Consider the following 17482-nt stretch of genomic DNA (forward strand, 5'->3'; position numbering starts at 1 on the left):
AGGTTTCAAACACACACGCACGCATGCACGCTCGCACACGCAGCTCGGCATGCTTGGCACACCTCCTCCACTACCTGACAGCTTGCTCCAGATCCAGCATGCACCTTTACTTTCATAGTTTCAGAAAACGATGCGCCCGAAAATAACATTTAGTGCTTCAGAGTTTTCTTGCAGTGAGAGGCCTGTATCATACGTTAAGTTTTCTATCATTAAGAGGCGTAATTCTAGAATTGAATTCTCATTGTCTGGATACAGCTGTGTTCTTATAGCTGCCCCCCTGCAAGCCAGTTGGAGATGGATAAAATCTCAGCCTCAGTGTATGCTTTATGGCTATGTATAGAATTCTTATAGAATTCCTCCAATATCTGCCCAAGATTTGTCATCGTCAGTTACACAGAGTGTCAGTGAAAGGATCAAAGGAAGGCCACAGAAGCAACAGGCTGTATAAGGCTTTTCTCTTCTCCTTCTTCCTTCTCTTCCTCTGCTTCTGAGTGTGGAGCTGATGGCACCCCTGACATCCCTGCACTGTCACCATACTCTTTTAGCCAATATGACATAGAAGCATTCAGAGTCTCTGTCCTGTAGGTGCTTTATTGTACGTTCCTTGGGCTGGGTGATGTTTAGGGAGGCGTATGCTTCTGGGTTCAAGGTTGGTAATATGTAAACGAAGGCTAGTGGAGCTTAAAATGGATGATGAAATGACATGTTGTTGAATTGGGCTTCCTTATCCTCTGTCAGTCCTCTGTCTGCAAAGAGTCACTACAATACACTGCATCCATGTTGTTGCTGTTGTGGCATCCTCCTATTGTTCAGAATGCATAAGAACGCGTCATCTGCAACAACTAACAGCATACATGTCATGCTCTGAACCAAACTGTCTTTCCTATGTTGTCACGCCCTGACCATAGAGAGCTGTTTATTCTCTATGTTGGTTGGAGCGTGATAGTGTCTAGGGTGGGTCATCTAGGTGAATTGTATTTCTATGGTGGCCTGATATGGTTCCCAATCAGAGGCAGCTGTTTATCGTTGTCTCTGATTGGGGATCATATTTATGTAGCCATTTTCCCCATTGTGTGTTGTGGGACCTTGTCTACAGATCGTTTCCTATGTGCACACCAGTAGCTTCACGTTTAGTTCAGAATTTTGTTGTTTTTGTTCGGCGTTCATTTAAATAAAATAAAATTTACGCCTACCACGCTGCACAATGGTCCAATTCTTACGACGATCGTGACATATGTAGTTCCTATGGACTCTCACTGTAACGCTTGTCGAAAGGATGAGACCAAGGTGCAGCGTGGTACGTGTTCATGCTTCTTTATTAAAACCGAACACCAAACAAAACAACAAAAGAACAGCGAACGTCACGTCTTGAAGGCTACACATAGTTAACAAAAAACAACGTCCCACAACCTAAAGTGGCAAAACAGGCTGCCTAAGTATGATTCCCAATCAGAGACAAGGATAGACAGCTGTCCCTGATTGAGAACCATACCCGGCCAAAACATAGAAACACAAAACCTAGAAATAAAGAACATAGAATGCTCACCCAAATCACACCCTGAACAAACCAAAAAGAGACATAAAAAGGCTCTCTAAGGTCAGGGCGTGACACTCACGTTGTTGTCTCAGGCTTTGTGCCTCTGTTTCTGGGAAGAGAATGGCTGTTTGATAACCAGATTCGCAGTGAGAAATATAAACAGATTCTCCATGAGGAATGTCAACAGAGGGGAGATGCTTGGAGGAGATAGAGGAGGTGGCACATATAGGAAGACAGTGTCTGTGTGTGTGTGTGTGTTGCAAGATTCCACTTGAGGAAGGAAGTTCTCAATAGCTAGCAGCATAGAGGAACACCACTAGAGAAGAGGTGAGCAGGATTTTGTTCAGATGAGGAAACTGTGGTGTCTATACACCTTTTGTGTTACAAGACAAGTCAGTTAATTAAGGACAAATTCTTATTTACAAGGATTGCCTACTTGTTAAGGCCCCTCGGCCTAACCCTCCCCTATATCGGACAACGCTGGGCCAGTTGTGCGCCGCCCTATGGGACTCCCGATAATGATTGGTTGTGATACAGCTCGGGCTCGAACCCGGGTCTGTAGTGACACCTCTAGCACTGCCTTAGACCGCTGCACCACTCGGGAGATGTTGTTGGCTGTGCTGTAGTTTTACTTAGGGTTTGCTGTCCCATTTTGGCCCTTCAATTACACATTGCCTCTTTCTGTCTGGATGAGATGGCCCATTGAGATCTATTTTGGTTGGGTCCTATTTACACTATACTGTAATGTATTACATGTAGAGTATAGAGTGGTGCACTCCTTTATGGCATTAGAGGTTTGATCAGTATTGTGATTGTATTACAATTAGGGCTGTCAAACAACATTTAAAAAAAAAATTAAGTTAATCGCAGGATTTGCTGTGTTTAATCTCGAATAAACACAACTTCTGAATTTGCTCAAATTGAGCAGGTATTTCAGATTTTTTATAAAAAAAAACATCACAAGAATATTGACGTCTTGATTTTGTCCAAAGTAACAGTTATCAAAATCTGGTAAATTGATAAAGCACTTTAACCTCAATGTCAACTTGTTTTGACATCCCGCTGCTGTTTTTAGCTATACAGATTGTTTGGATTGTTCAGTATATTCTAAATGCTTTCGGACAATGCGATTAATCACAATTTAATAAAAATGTGTACACTTACATTCTAAAAAGTAAACTAGAGTTATCTGATTAACTCCGCCCTAAATATAGTACGTTTAAATTCAATAATCAAGTCCAACACATTTGCTGGATCAGTCTTGCTGATCCTGTATGGATTCAACAAACTGTGAGGAGTAATTGAGGTGACATTATAATAGGCCGAGTTAAAGCACGTTCTGACAACTTCTGGTGTAAAAAGGGCTTTATAAATACATGTGATTGTTTTTTGTTCCACCAGGAGGAAGAGCTACGGAAGAGTGGAGAAGCCAAATATCAGCACCTGAACGAGGACCTCCATGTCCTCATAGAAGTGTTCGCTCCACCTGCAGAGGCCTACAATAGGATGGGTCACGCACTGGAGGAGATCAAGAAGTTCCTCATACCTGTACGTACTGACACCTACACACACATTACTGTTACCCTGTTCGCTTTTTATTTAATCCAACATATGAACAAAATATATCAGCTAGCTAGTCAATCAATCAATCAAATGTATTAATAAAGCCCTTTTTACATCAGCGGAGGTCACAAAGTGCTGTACAGAAACTCAGCCTAAAACCCCAAACAGCAAGCAATGCAGATGTACATCAGCTACTCTGCTTCTTTTGTGCGACGTGATTATACTCTGTGTCAGTGTCCACATTGAACACCCAGATAGTACAGTAAAGGTTATACAGGAAGTAGCAAGTGGCAGAAGTCTGGTCCAGTCCAGTCACAATCCCTCTGCTTCTACGAGTCAGCCAGCTGAAGTAGTTGAACCACTATCCCACTCTGTCTGATTGGACGCATGTCCCTCTGAGGGAAGGGAAGTCATGGGGATAACTGACTAAGCTGAATAAGTGAGTAACACAGTCAGACAGGAAGCACTCAGCACAGCCTAACCCTCTCTGGGACTCCCATACATCACGTTAATTTACTCTTACTCCATGCTATTATGGATGTGACTGATCTGTCCCATGCTATTATGGAAGAATAGTATGATCTCTCCATCCCATGTTGATATGTTTGATCGTTCCAGTCTCACTCCGAGCCATGATGATTTATTTCCGCTCATGAATGACGTCTTTAAATTTCCCTTACAAACATGAGATGTGTTGATATGGAGGAGACACAAGACAATCGTCTCCATGGCAGCATGATTAAATGCTGATTTCCATATTAATTGCTACGTTCCATTGAGTGGTGAATACAACTGTGTGTGATGATAAAGCACACACACACACAGAGAGAGAGACTATTGTGTGTGACGATAAAAAGCCAAATGGGGTTCCTGGGTTTTATCAACGGGGGATCAGGAGTGTGTTGCTCTGCCTGAGGAGCAGCGGTCACAGCAGCATCATGACACGCATGAGCGCATGCACACCCACCCGTACACACACACACACACACACACACGCACACACACACACAAATAATGCACACTACACACACACACACACACACACACACACACACACACACACACACACACACACTGCTTGGTCACAGAAGCACTGTATAGTACATTAATTAGACATTCCTACAGGGCTGTAACCCTGGAGATAGTACATTTAATATGCTGTAATTAAAAGGGTATGTGTGTTTGTTTGTGTGTGTGTGTGTATGCAGGATTACAATGATGAGATCCGACAGGCGCAGCTGCAGGAGCTGACGTACCTGAATGGTGGCTCGGAGGATGCCAAGGTGCCAGCGGTGAGGGGCAAGCTGCCTGTAGCACGGGGTAGAGGGACACCTGCCCCAGGACCCATCAGGTACCTACTGCCAATGTGTGTGTGTGTGTGTGTGTTGGTGTGGGGGGTACACCATCTGACCCAAATGATACACAATACAACTTTGAGAACTATTGACATTCAAATAAATGTTTGTATGCATCTGTCCTGCTGTATTCTCTTTATGATGTAACTCCCCAGATAACTTAGAATAATACTCAAATAGTAATCTCCATTCATAATACTTTATAGTACGCACTCTGTGTGACTCTCAAGCGTTCTACTAAATGCAAAGTATATTTGTGTTTATAAAAGGAAACATCAGATGAAGAGATAAACCCGGTCAGAGAGAAGGGATATGTGTGTGTTAGTGTGTGTGTGTGTGTAGATGTTTGTATTGCTCTGAGAGGGATTATAATTGGATCTGTTTTAAATTAGACAGTAAATAGCATTTAGCATGCCTAATGTAGGTGAGAGAAGAAAGAACACCTAGAGGCAGTGTGGTGTACAGTAAGTCAGATGCATAAACCATATACTCACTACCGGTAATGTGATTATGTCTGAATTGCAGAGGTATCTTGCTGACAGCCTACTGGTCCACTTAAGCCATAGGGCTCTGGTCAAAAACAGTGCACTACATAGAGTGATATTTGAGACGCTGCCTAAAATTCCCTGCTTGTCCTGTGTGGTAGGAGTCGAGGAGGTGTGCCCCCTCCCCACGCAGCCGTCCCCCGTGGAGCAGCACCGAGAGGGGCACCCCCTAGCCGGGTACCATCCGCCCGAGGGAGGGGTGTGCCAGCACAAAGAACACGAGGGGCTCCCCCGCCCGCGGGGTACAGACCACCGCCACCCGTAGTACAAGACACATATGGAGAATATGTGAGTATTTACACAGTAAGAGGGAAACGTGTTAAGGCATGTACGCTGGCACACACACACACACACACACACACACACACACACACACACACACACACACACACACACACACACACACACACACACACACACACACACACACACACACACACACACACACACACACATACACACATACATACATACATACATACATACATACATACATACATACATACATACATACATACATACACACATACACACATACACACATACATACATACATACATACATACACACATAGTGTCTGCATACAGGTACATCCTCCTGGTATTATCAAAACTGAGAAGGGATTTCACTGGTAGCTGCTGTGGTAATCTTGGCATGCTAGTTTACCTGTTGTTTCTGGAGGGAGCCCATATGAACAGCTGGCAGCGATAGAATATATTAACTCTAGAGTCAGACCCTTTGGACACATGCCAAGGAGGACTCCCTCCTTCCGTCTACCTCCCACCTTACTGTCACAGCAGGTCCTCAGGGACGCTACACCAACCCAGCATATTTAGTAGAGAGGATGACGGGAGGAGAAGAGGGGTAGGAGAGGACAAGTACCCTGCCAGTCCATAGCTAACCACATCTGACAGGTTTATATGGAAGTCTGCAGTTAGAATGGGTGGAGGTCGTAGAGAATGACTGGTAAAGAGCCTCGGCTGGACCATCTGCTTCACATCATTGTCACAGTGGTAAACTGGCTCCACAGACAGACAGACACACACCTGCACCTGGGGATCCGGGAGAGAGAGCACTGCAGACATCTGGCTGATGATAAATCTTCACCATATCGCTGTGAATTACAGACTGAATGAGCTCCACTACTCTCCATCGTTGTACAGGGTTGGTAGTACACACAACTACTGTTCTGTTGTTGTCACCATTGAGTGATGCTAACAAATAGTTTCTTGTAGTTTTCTATTAAATTACTGCTGAGGAGGAGATGCATTTCTTGCTCATTCTTGATGCCTCATTCTTCCAGTTTTTACCTTGTCTACAGACAGTCTGGCTCAGCCAAAGGGCTTGGAGCCATGTTCTGTTTATCCAGCATGTTTTTAGAGAAGTTAACATTACAATATATCACCTACTGCAGGTGTCCCCAATTACATTCAGCCGCGGGCCGATTTTCTCTTGAGTGGGAAGTCGGGGGGCCGGAACATAGTTATAAATTATTTGTAGACTGCAGACTGACCTCAAGAAGCCCAAACAGATATAGTATTTGACAAAAACAGAATCATTTCAAACCTTGATTAGATTGTGATACGATCACATGTACCTCTCAATTTATTAGGGATATGCGTGTCTCCTTACAAGGACAATATCTAGATTCATGGGCTCCGATAAAACTATAGTTTTAGTTTGGAACAATACTGGAACAATTTGTTAACATTAGCATACTACATCTAGCTACATATTGAACTTCCATCCTCTCAGGCCAGGGGTACAATGTATGAATTTATGGTTGGATCAAAATTGCTGTTATAATCATTGGCTAGTACGGAGAATTAAGTAAAACCAGCGCCACCCACGGCCAATTTAGGACAACAACACAATGAGATGCAACAATTCAAGTTGTTTATATTAGTTACATATTGCTCTCAATGTGATGTGATAGGAGTGAAGCCAAACCCAAACTGGCTTCCCATTAAACTTTTTTTTGGTATGCCAGGACCATTCCTAGTTGAGCTCACTCAGTTTATCTCAACGCTGATTGAATTTTTTTTTCAAGGGGTGCCAAATGCTCGCTGGCTTCCCTTGCATTCAATGGTACGGGCGGCAAAAATGGCATACACTTTTTGACCAGACAGCATCAGATAGATGGCCTACACATACAGACAGAGGGATGCTGTTTTGCTCGCTCCGATGCTTTCTCCGGTGAGATACAAAAAGAATGCTGAAGGTGACACGCAGATGTAGCCTACGAATATTAAAACAGGGGTAGAGTAGGCCTACCTCTCATTGGTGCGAGCAGCTGCTTCTCCCGCACTGTGCACACAATTATCTGACTTGTAGATCAATGTCATACTAGGTTACATGTACAAAGTTCGATAGGCTGAAGGAGAGGAGGAATCGATTCAATCAGAACAGATTAGAGGTATTTTCAGAATAAGGCAGAAACAGATAAAATTAGTAAAAAACTTTAGTGAACCGGCGATTTGTAACATTTTAATCGGTTTTCTTACCAATGCATGCTTCATTTGGATCGATTTGGGCTCCCGGGTGGGCAAATAAATTCACCCGTGGACCGAATTTGGTCCGTGGGCCACCTATTGGGGAACCCTGACCTACTGTATTGAGCATTCTGGAGTTAGGATGTTTTTGTTTTGGTAATTCAATTACTTTCAGAATTCAGTGGCTTTACTGTGCCTCTCTCTATTATCAGTGATTCGATAATAACAGTAAGTAGCGATATCAGATTATTGGCAAATCTAATTTGTATAAAACTAAATTATGAATGAGATTATTTGCCTAGCAATCTGATTGCACAATACAGTAAATGCATCCAAATCTCATTCCAGATATTTCATAGACCACGCAAACACGCACACAAACACGTTCGTGCAAGCACAAACACACACATACACTCAAAAGGCCATAAGGAACCTGTTACCGACCTGCCTTTCAGCCCATTGTCCAGGAATTAGTAGTAATAGGATTGTGATTATTCTGCCTGTTACCCATTTCTTAACATTCACTAGGAATCAGAAATACTTGTCATTTCAATTTGGGCTGATAATGAGAAAGGTGTGGATAAAGGATGTATTTTGGTATTTGGTATTTTATTACGATCCCCATTAGCTGTTGCAAAAGCAGCAGCTACTCTTCCTGGGGTCCACATAAAACATGAAAAATGCCATAATACAGAACATCATTAGACAAGAACAGCTCAAGGACAGAACTACATACATTTTTAAAAAGGCACACGTAGCCTACATACAGTTGAAGTCGGAAGTTTACATACACCTTAGCCAAATACATTTAAACTCAGTTTTTCACAATTCCTGACATTTAATCCTAGTAAAAAATTCCCTGTCTTAGGTCAGTTAGGATCACCACTTTATTTTAAGAATGTGAAATGTCAGAATAATAGTAGAGAGAATGATTTATTTCAGTTTTTATTTCTTTCATCACATTCCCAGTGGGTCAGAAGTTTATATACACTCCATTAGTATTTGGTAGCATTGCCTTTAAATTGTTTAACTAGGGTAAAACTTGGGTCAAACGTTTTGGGTAGCCTTCCACAAGCTTCCCACAAGTCAGGTTTGTAGGCCTCCTTGCTCGCACACACTTTTTCAGTTCTGCCCACCAATTTTCTATGGGATTGAGGTCAGGGATTTGTGATGGCCACTCCAATACCTTGACTTAGTTGTCCTTAAGCCATTTTGCCACAACTTTGGAAGTATGCTTGGGGTCATTGTCCATTTGGAAGACTCATTTGCGACCAAGCTTTAACTTCCTGACTGATGTCTTGAGATGTTGCTTCAGTATATCCACATAATTGTCCGCACTCATGATGCCATCTATTTTGTGAAGTGCACCAATCCCTCCTGCAGCAAAGCACCCCCACAACATGATGCTGCCACCCCCGTGCTTCACGGTTGGGATGGTTTTCTTCTGCTTGCAAGCCTCCCCCTTTTTCCTCCAAACATAACGATGGTCATTAGGGCCAAACAGTTCTATTTTTGTTTCATCTGACCAGAGGACATTTTTCCGAAAAGTACAATCTTTGTCCCCATGTGCAGTTGCAAACCGTAGTCTGACTTTTATATCGCGGTTTTGGAGCAGTGGCTTCTTTCTTGCTGAGCGGCCTTTCAGGTTATGTCGATATAGGACTGGTTTTACTGTGGATTTAGATACTTTTGTACTTGTTTCCTCCAGCTTCTTCACAAGGTCCTTTGCTATTTTTCTGGGATTGATTTGCACTTTTCGCACCAAAGTACATTATTCTCTAGGAGACAGAACGCTTCTCCTTCCTGAGCGGTGTGACGGCTGCGTGGTCCCATGGTGTTTATACTTGATTCCTATTGTTTGTACAGATGAACGTGGTACCTTCAGGCATTTGGAAATTGCTCCCAAGGATGAACCAGACTTGTGGAGGTCTACCATTTTTTTCTGAGGTCTTGACTGATTTCTTTACATTTTCCCATGATGTCAAGCAAAGAGGCACTGAGTTTGAAGGTAGGCCTTGAAATACATCCACAGGTACACCTCCAATTGACTCAAATGAGGTCAATTAGCCCATCAGAAGCTTCTAAAGCCATGACATCCTTTTCCGGGAATTTTCCAAGCTGTTTAAAGGCACAGTCAACTTAGTGTATGTAAACTTCTGACCCACTGAAATTGTGATACAGTGAATTTTAAGTAAAATAATCTGTCTGTAAACAATTGTTGGAAAAATGACTTGTGTCATGCGGAAAGTAGATGTCTCTCACACCCTGACCATAGAGAGCCTTTTTATTCTCTATTTTGGTTAGGTCGGGGTGTGACTAGGGGGGGTGTTCCTATCTAGGTTGTTTATTTCTATGTTGGCCTGGTATGGCTCCCAATCAGAGGCAGCTGTTTATCGTTGTCTCTGATTGGGGATCATATTTGGGCAGCCATTTCCCCACTGTGTTTTGTGGGATCTTGTTTTTGTGTTGTTGTCTGTGAGCACTCCAGAATGTCACGTTTAGTTTGTTCTTTATTGTTTTTGTGTGTTTCATTGAATAAACATGTGGAACCCATATCACGCTGCACTTTGGTCCGAATGTTCTTACGACGATCGTGACAATGTCCTAACCGACTTGCCAAAACTATAGTTTGTTAACAAGACATTTGTGGAGTGGTTGAAAAACGAGTTTTAATGACTCCAACCTAAGTGTATGTAAACTTCCGACTTCAACTGTATCAATGTATGCAAACAAACTATCTAGGTCAAATAGGGGAGAGGAGTTGTGCCACAAGGTGTTGCTTTGTCTGTTTCTTGAGGTTTGCTGTTTATTTGAGCAATATGAGATGGAAGGAAGTTCCATGCAATAACGGCTCTATATAATACTGTACGTTTTCTTGAATTTGTTCTGGATTTGGGGACTATGAAGACCCCTAGTGGCATGTCTGGTGGGATAAGTGTGTGTGTCAGAGCTGTGTGTAAGTTGACTATGCAAACAATTTGGGATTTTCAACGCATTGATGTTTCTTACAAAAAGAAGTGATGCAGTCAGTCTCTCCTCAACTCTTAGCCAAGAGAGACTGGCATGCATAGTATTTATATCAGCCCTCTGATTACAATGAAGAGCAAAACATGCCGCTCTGTTCTGGTCCAGCTGCAAATTAACTAGGTCTTTCCTTGCAGCACTGGACCACACGACTGGACAATAATCAAGATTAGACAAAACTAGAGGCTGCAGAACTTGCTTTTTGGAGTGTGGTGTCAAAAAAGCAGAGCATCTCTTTATTACGGTTAGACCTCTCTCCATATTTGCAACCATTGAATCTATATGTTTTGACCATGACAGTTTACAATCTAAGGTAACGCCAAGTACTTTAGCCTCCTCAACTTGTTCAACAGCCACACCATTCATTACACATTTCAGCTGAGGTCTAGCACTTAAGGAATGATTTGTATCAAATGCAATGCTCTTAGTTTTAGAGATGTTCAGGACCAGTTTAATACTGGCCACCCATTCCAAAACAGACTGCAACTTTTTGTTAAGGGTTTCAGTGACTTCATTAGCTGTGGTTGTTGATGCGTCTACGGTTGAATCATCAGTATACATGGACACACATGCTTTGTTTAATGCCAGTGCAGGCCATTGGTAAAAATAGAAAAGAGTAGAGGGCCTAGAGAGCTGCCCTGCAGTACACCACACTTTACATGTTTGACATTGGAGACGCTTCCATTAAACAAAACCCTTTGAGTTCTATTAGATAGATAGTTCTGAATCCACAATATGGCAGAGGTTGAAAACCCATAGCATTTAAGATTCTTCAACAACAGGTTATGGTCAATAATATCAAAGGCTGCACTGAAATCTAACAGTATAGCCACCACAATATTCTTATTATCAATTTCTTTCAACCAATCATCAGTCATTTGCATCAGTGCAGTATATGATGAGTGCCCTTCTCTATAAGCATGCTGAAAGTCTGTTGTTCATTTCTTTACAGAGAAATAGCATCGTATTTGGTCAAACACAATTTTTTCCAACAGTTTGCTAAGAGCTGGCAGCAAGTTTATAGGTCTGCTGTTAGAACCAGTAAAGGCAGCTTTACCACTCTTGGGTAGCTTCTGAGGAGACAGACAGTGAATGGTGTCTGAAGGGATAGCACACAGTGTAGTGTAGGGAGAGTCACAGACAGAGAGGGGAGAGCTTTCTTGTTAAACAGTGAAGTAATTTCCAGGGTGATGCCTGGTGATGGAAATACTTCTACAAGCTCATATCTCATACCGTCCTTACTTCCTGTCCATGCAGTGTGGTGCAGTCCTTGGTCACATCGCATGCCTCGGACTCCAACACATGAGTTCCATCTGATAGCGGAGAGTGTGTGCATTCCATTCCTTGTTAAAATTGTGCACTATATATGTGATAGGGGCTTTTGGGGGCTTTTGGGGACTTAAGTAGTGTGTCAGGTTAAGCAGACAAACACTTACAGTGCCTTCAGAAAGTATTCACACCCCTTGACTTTTTCCACATTTCCAAATTGTATTGTGTTACAGCCTGATAATCGGCCATACGCATGACTCTCTGTAGCGCCTTGTGGTTGGATGCCAAACAGTTGCCATACCAAGCGGTGATGTAACCAGTCAAGATGCTCTGACTGGTGCAGCTATAGAACTTTTTGAGGATTTGAGGACCAATGCTGAATCTTTTCAGCCTCCTGAGGGGGAAGAGGTGTTGTCGTGCCCTATTCACAACTATGTTGATGTGTGTGGACCATGACAGTTCCTTAGTGATGTGGACACTGAGGAACTTGAAGCTCTCGACCACAATACACCCAGTCACTACAAAGATACATGCGTCCTTCCTAACTCAGTTACCGGAGAGGAAGGAAACTGCGCAGGGATTTCACCATGAGGCCAATGGTGACTGAACAGTTACAGAGTTTAATGTCTGTAATAAAATACAACTTAGGATGGATCAACAACATTGTAGTCACTCCACAATATTAACCTCAATTACAGAGTGAAACATGCATCCTGTTTACAATAAGGCACTAAAGTAATACTGCCAAAGTTTACAAATGAATTAACTTTTAGTCCTGAATACAAAGTGTTATATTTGGGGCCAATCCAACACAAAACATCACTGAGTCCAGCTCTTCCTATTTCCAAGCATGGTGGGGCCTGCGTAATGTTATGGGTATGCTTGTCGGTCGGCAAGGACTAGGGAGTTTTTTTAGGATACAAATCCTAAAGGAAAACTTGGTTAGGTCTGCTTTCCAACAGACACTGGGAGACAAGTTCACCTTTCAGCAGGACAATAACCTAAAACACAAGGCCAAATATACACTGGAGTTGCTTACCAAAACAACATTGAATGTTCCTGTGGCATAGTCACAGTTTTAACTTAAAACCTCTTATGGCTGAGATCGGCTAAGATCCCGTTAACGGGATCGATTTGACAACAGCCAGTGAAACTGCAGGGCGCCAAATTCAAACAACAGAAATCTCATAATTAAAATTCCTCAAACATACAAGTATTTAACACCATTTTAAAGATACACTTCTTGTTAATCCCACCACAGTGTCCGATTTCAAAAAGGCTTTACGACGAAAGCACACCAAATGATTATGTTAGGTCAGTACCTAGTCACAGAAAAACAGCCATTTTTCCAGCCAAAGAGAGGAGTCACAAAAAGCAGAAATAGAGAATAAATGAATCACTAACCTTTGATCTTCATCAGATGACACTCATAGGACTTCCTATTACACAATACATGTATGTTTTGTTCGATAAAGTTCATATTTATATCCAAAAATCTGTTTACATTGGCGCGTTATGTTCAGTAGTTCCAAAACATCCGGTGATTTTGCAGAGAGCCACATCAATTTACAGAAATACTTATAATAAACATTGATAAAAGATACAACTGTTATGCATGGAATTTTAGATCCACTTCTCCTTAATGCAACCGCTGTGTCAGATTTCAAAAAAACTTTGCGGAAAAAGCACACCAGGCAATAATCTGAGTACAGCGCTCAGACAACAAAACACGCCATACAGATATCCGCCATGTTGTGGAGTCAACAGAAGTCAGAAATAACATTAGAAATATTCACTTACCTTTGATGCTCTTCATCAGAATGCACTCCCAGGAATCCCAGTTCCACAATAAATGTTTGATTTGTTCGATAAAGTCCATAATTTATGTCCAAATACCTACTTTTTGTAAACGCGTTTAGTACACATTCCAAACTCACGATGCGCGGGCAAGTCCAGGCGAAAGTTCAGACGAAAAGTCATATTACAGTTCGTAGAAACATGTCAAACGAAGTATAGAATCCATCTTTAGGATGTTTTTATCATAAATCTTCAATAATGTTTCAACCGGAGAATTCCTTTGTCTGTAGAAATTCAACTGAACAGAGCTAACTCTCACGTGAGCGCGTGTGATCAGCTCATGCCACACTGGCAGAGCCCTGACACATTCAGCTCTCATTAGCCACCACTTCACAGTAGAATCCTCAAACAAGGTTCTAAAGACTGTTGACATCTAGTGGAAGCCTTAGGAAGTGCAATATGGCCCCATATACACTGTATATGGGATAAGCAAACCTACAAATCTCAGATTTCCCACTTCCTGGTTGGATTTTTTTCTCAGGTTTTTGCCTGCCATATGAGTTCTGTTATACTCACAGACATCATTCAAACAGTTTTTGAAACTTCAGAGTGTTTTCTATCCAAATCTACTAATAATATGCATATATTAGCAACTGGGCCTGAGTAGCAGGCAGTTTACTCTGGGCACCTTATTCATCCAAGCTACTCAATACTGCCCCCAGCCATAAGAAGTTTTAAATCGTCTTGAAAATCTATGGCAAGACTTGTAATGACTATCTCACAATGATCAACAACCAACTTGACGAAGCTTGAAGAATTTTTTAAAGAATAATGGACTTACCCAGAAAGACTCACAGCTATACATGTATTGACTCTGGGGGTTGATTACTTATCTAAAAAATCAAATCAAATCAAATTTGATTTGTCACATACACATGGTTAGCAGATGTTAATGCGAGTGTAGCGAAATGCTTGTGCTTCTAGTCCCGACAATGCAGTAATAACCAACGAGTAATCTAACCTAACAATTCCACAACTACTACCTTATACACACACAAGTGTAAAGGGATAAAGAATATGTACATAAAGATATATGAATGAGTGATGGTACAGAACGGCATAGGCAAGATGCAGTAGATTGTATAGAGTACAGTATATACATATGAGATGAGTAATGTAGGGTATATAAACATAAAGTGGCATAGTTTAAAGTGGCTAGTGATACATGTATTACATAAAGATGGCAAGATGCAGTAGATGATATAGAGTACAGTATATACATATACATATGAGATGAGTAATGTAGGGTATGTAAACATTATATTAAGTGGCATTGTTTAAAGTGGCTAGTGATACATTTTTACATACATTTCCATCAATTCCCATTATTAAAGTGGCTGGAGTTGAGTCAGTATGTTGGCAGCAGCCACTAAATGTTAGTGGTGTCTGTTTAACAGTCTGATGGCCGTGAGATAGAAGCTGTTTTTCAGTCTCTCGGTCCCTGCTTTGATGCACCTGTACTGACCTCGCTTCTGGATGATAGCGGGGTGAACAGGCAGTGGCTCGGGTGGTTGTTGTCCTTGATGATCTTTATGGCCTTCCTGTGACATCGGGTGATGTAGGTGTCCTGGAGGGCAGGTAGTTTGCCCCCGGTGATGCGTTGTGCAGACCTCACTACCCTCTGGAGAGCCTGACGGTTGTGGGCGGAGCAGTTGCCGTACCAAGCGGTGATACAGCCCGACAGGATGCTCTCGATTATGCATCTGTAGAAGTTTGTGAGTGCTTTTGGTGACAAGCCGAATTTCTTCAGGGGCGCTGCTGCGCCTTCTTCACAACGCTGTCTGTGTGGGTGGACCAATTCAGTTTGTCCGTGATGTGTACGCCGAGGAACTTAAAACTTACTACCCTCTCCACTACTGTCCAGTCGATGTGGATAGGGGGGTGCTCCCTCTGCTGTTGCCTGAAGTCCACAATCATCTCCTTTGTTTTGTTGACGTTGAGTGTGAGGTTATTTTCCTGACACCACACTCCGAGGGCCCTCACCTCCTCCCTGTAGGCCGTCTCGTCGTTGTTGGTAATCAAGCCTACCACTGTAGTGTCGTCCGCAAACTTGATGATTGAGTTGGAGGCGTGCATGGCCACGCAGTCGTGGGTGAACAGGGAGTACAGGGGAGGGCTCAGAACGCACCCTTGTGGGGCCCCAGTGTTGAGGATCAGCGGGGTGGAGATGTTGTTACCTACCCTCACCACCTGGGGGCGGCCCGTCAGGAAGTCCAGTACCCAGTTGCACAGGGCGGGGTTGAGACCCAGGGTCTCGAGCTTGATGATGAGTTTGGAGGGTACTATGGTGTTAAATGCTGAGCTGTAGTCAATGAACAGCATTCTTACATAGGTATTCCTCTTGTCCAGATGGGATAAGGCAGTGTGCAGTGTGATGGCGATTGCATCGTCAGTGGACCTATTAGGTCGGTAAGCAAATTGGAGTGGGTCTAGGGTGTCAGGTAGGGTGGAGGTGATATGGTCCTTGACTAGTCTCTCAAAGCACTTCATGATGACGGAAGTGAGTGCTACGGGGCGGTAGTCGTTTAGCTCAGTTACCTTAGCTTTCTTGGGAACAGGAACAATGGTGGCCCTCTTGAAGCATGTGGGAACAGCAGACTGGGATAAGGATTGATTGAATATGTCCGTAAACACACCAGACAACTGGTCTGCGCATGCTCTGAGGATGCGGCTGGGAATGCCGTCTGGGCCTGCAGCCTTGCGAGGGTTAACATGTTTAAATGTTTTACTCACCTCGGCTGCAGTGAAGGAGAGCCCGCAGGTTTTGGTAGGTAATCAAGATATATTAGTGTTTTATTTTCCATTCTAAAAAAATAAAAAATAAAATAATAATTCTTCCACTTTGTGTAGATCATTGACAAAAAAATTGCAATTAAATATATTTGAATCCCACTTTGTAAGACAACAAATTGTGGAAAAAGTGAATACTTTCTGAAGGCGCTGTACAACCAACAGAATGGCTAAAAACCACATCTGGTAGAATAAGATAAACGAACAGCATGATCCCTTTGGGTGGTGAGGGGCAGAGCTGTGTGTGTGTGTGTGTGTGTGTGTGTGTGTGTTGCGCAATACAAGTGGGTTAGTTTTGTTTATGATAATTCCCCCAGACTATTCTCCTCTATGCTGTATGTTAGGAGCCAGGGTGTGTGCGTGTGTTTGAAGATAGGCTACACCCTTCATGCTGACACTGTAAAGAGAAGACAAGTGTTATATTGTAGGTGACAACAGTGTAATGCTCCTGAATACAGTATAATGTGTATAAGTACAGGTTACATACAATAGAAACATTATATTGCTCTATGAAATGGTTTATCACTTTGCATTATGTTGGCTTTATTCTCTGGATTGGTGACAGTGATTTTCATAACATAATGTCGTGGGCAGAGCATGCACGCTTTCCTTACATAGCACACCAAAAACAGGTTTCAAAAGTAGACATTTCTGTTATAAAACAGATGGCTGTGACATAATGATCATGAGAAAAAGTTGTTCATACAGATGTAGGATATTCATTTGAGCCAGTTCGCTACAGCAGGAAAATGTTAATTATTATGTTGATTATAATTAATTTCCATTTTTGTTGGGGTTGAAACATTTTTCGTAAGGGAAAATCGAGTCTGATATTTGGAAATGGAAAATTAGTATTTTTAAACCTCATATACACTACAAGTTTTACATTTCCTGCAACAGGGTGATCAATTTAATATCCTACATCTGTACTGTATAGCTTAACCATGACATTTATTTGTTTTTAAATATACAATGAGTGTACATGACATAGACTGACCAGGTGAATCCAGGTGAAAGCTATGAACCATTATTGATGTCACCTCTTAACTT

The 17482-nt window shown here is 42.3% G+C and overlaps 1 protein-coding gene across 2 annotated transcripts in view; it reads left to right on the top strand.

The window, feature by feature from the left end:
- LOC139554879 (KH domain-containing, RNA-binding, signal transduction-associated protein 3-like) overlaps nt 1-17482 on the top strand; it is a 160265-nt gene that overhangs the window by 99429 nt on the left and 43354 nt on the right. For both annotated transcript variants that reach the window (XM_071368112.1, XM_071368114.1), the window contains exons 4-6: nt 2939-3085; nt 4309-4451; nt 5102-5288. In XM_071368112.1, the coding sequence (XP_071224213.1) occupies nt 2939-3085; nt 4309-4451; nt 5102-5288 (477 nt within the window). The remainder of the gene's footprint in view (nt 1-2938; nt 3086-4308; nt 4452-5101; nt 5289-17482) is intronic.

The sequence above is a fragment of the Salvelinus alpinus genome, chromosome 26 (genome assembly GCF_045679555.1).
Source record: "Salvelinus alpinus chromosome 26, SLU_Salpinus.1, whole genome shotgun sequence".
Classification (NCBI taxonomy): domain Eukaryota; kingdom Metazoa; phylum Chordata; class Actinopteri; order Salmoniformes; family Salmonidae; genus Salvelinus; species Salvelinus alpinus.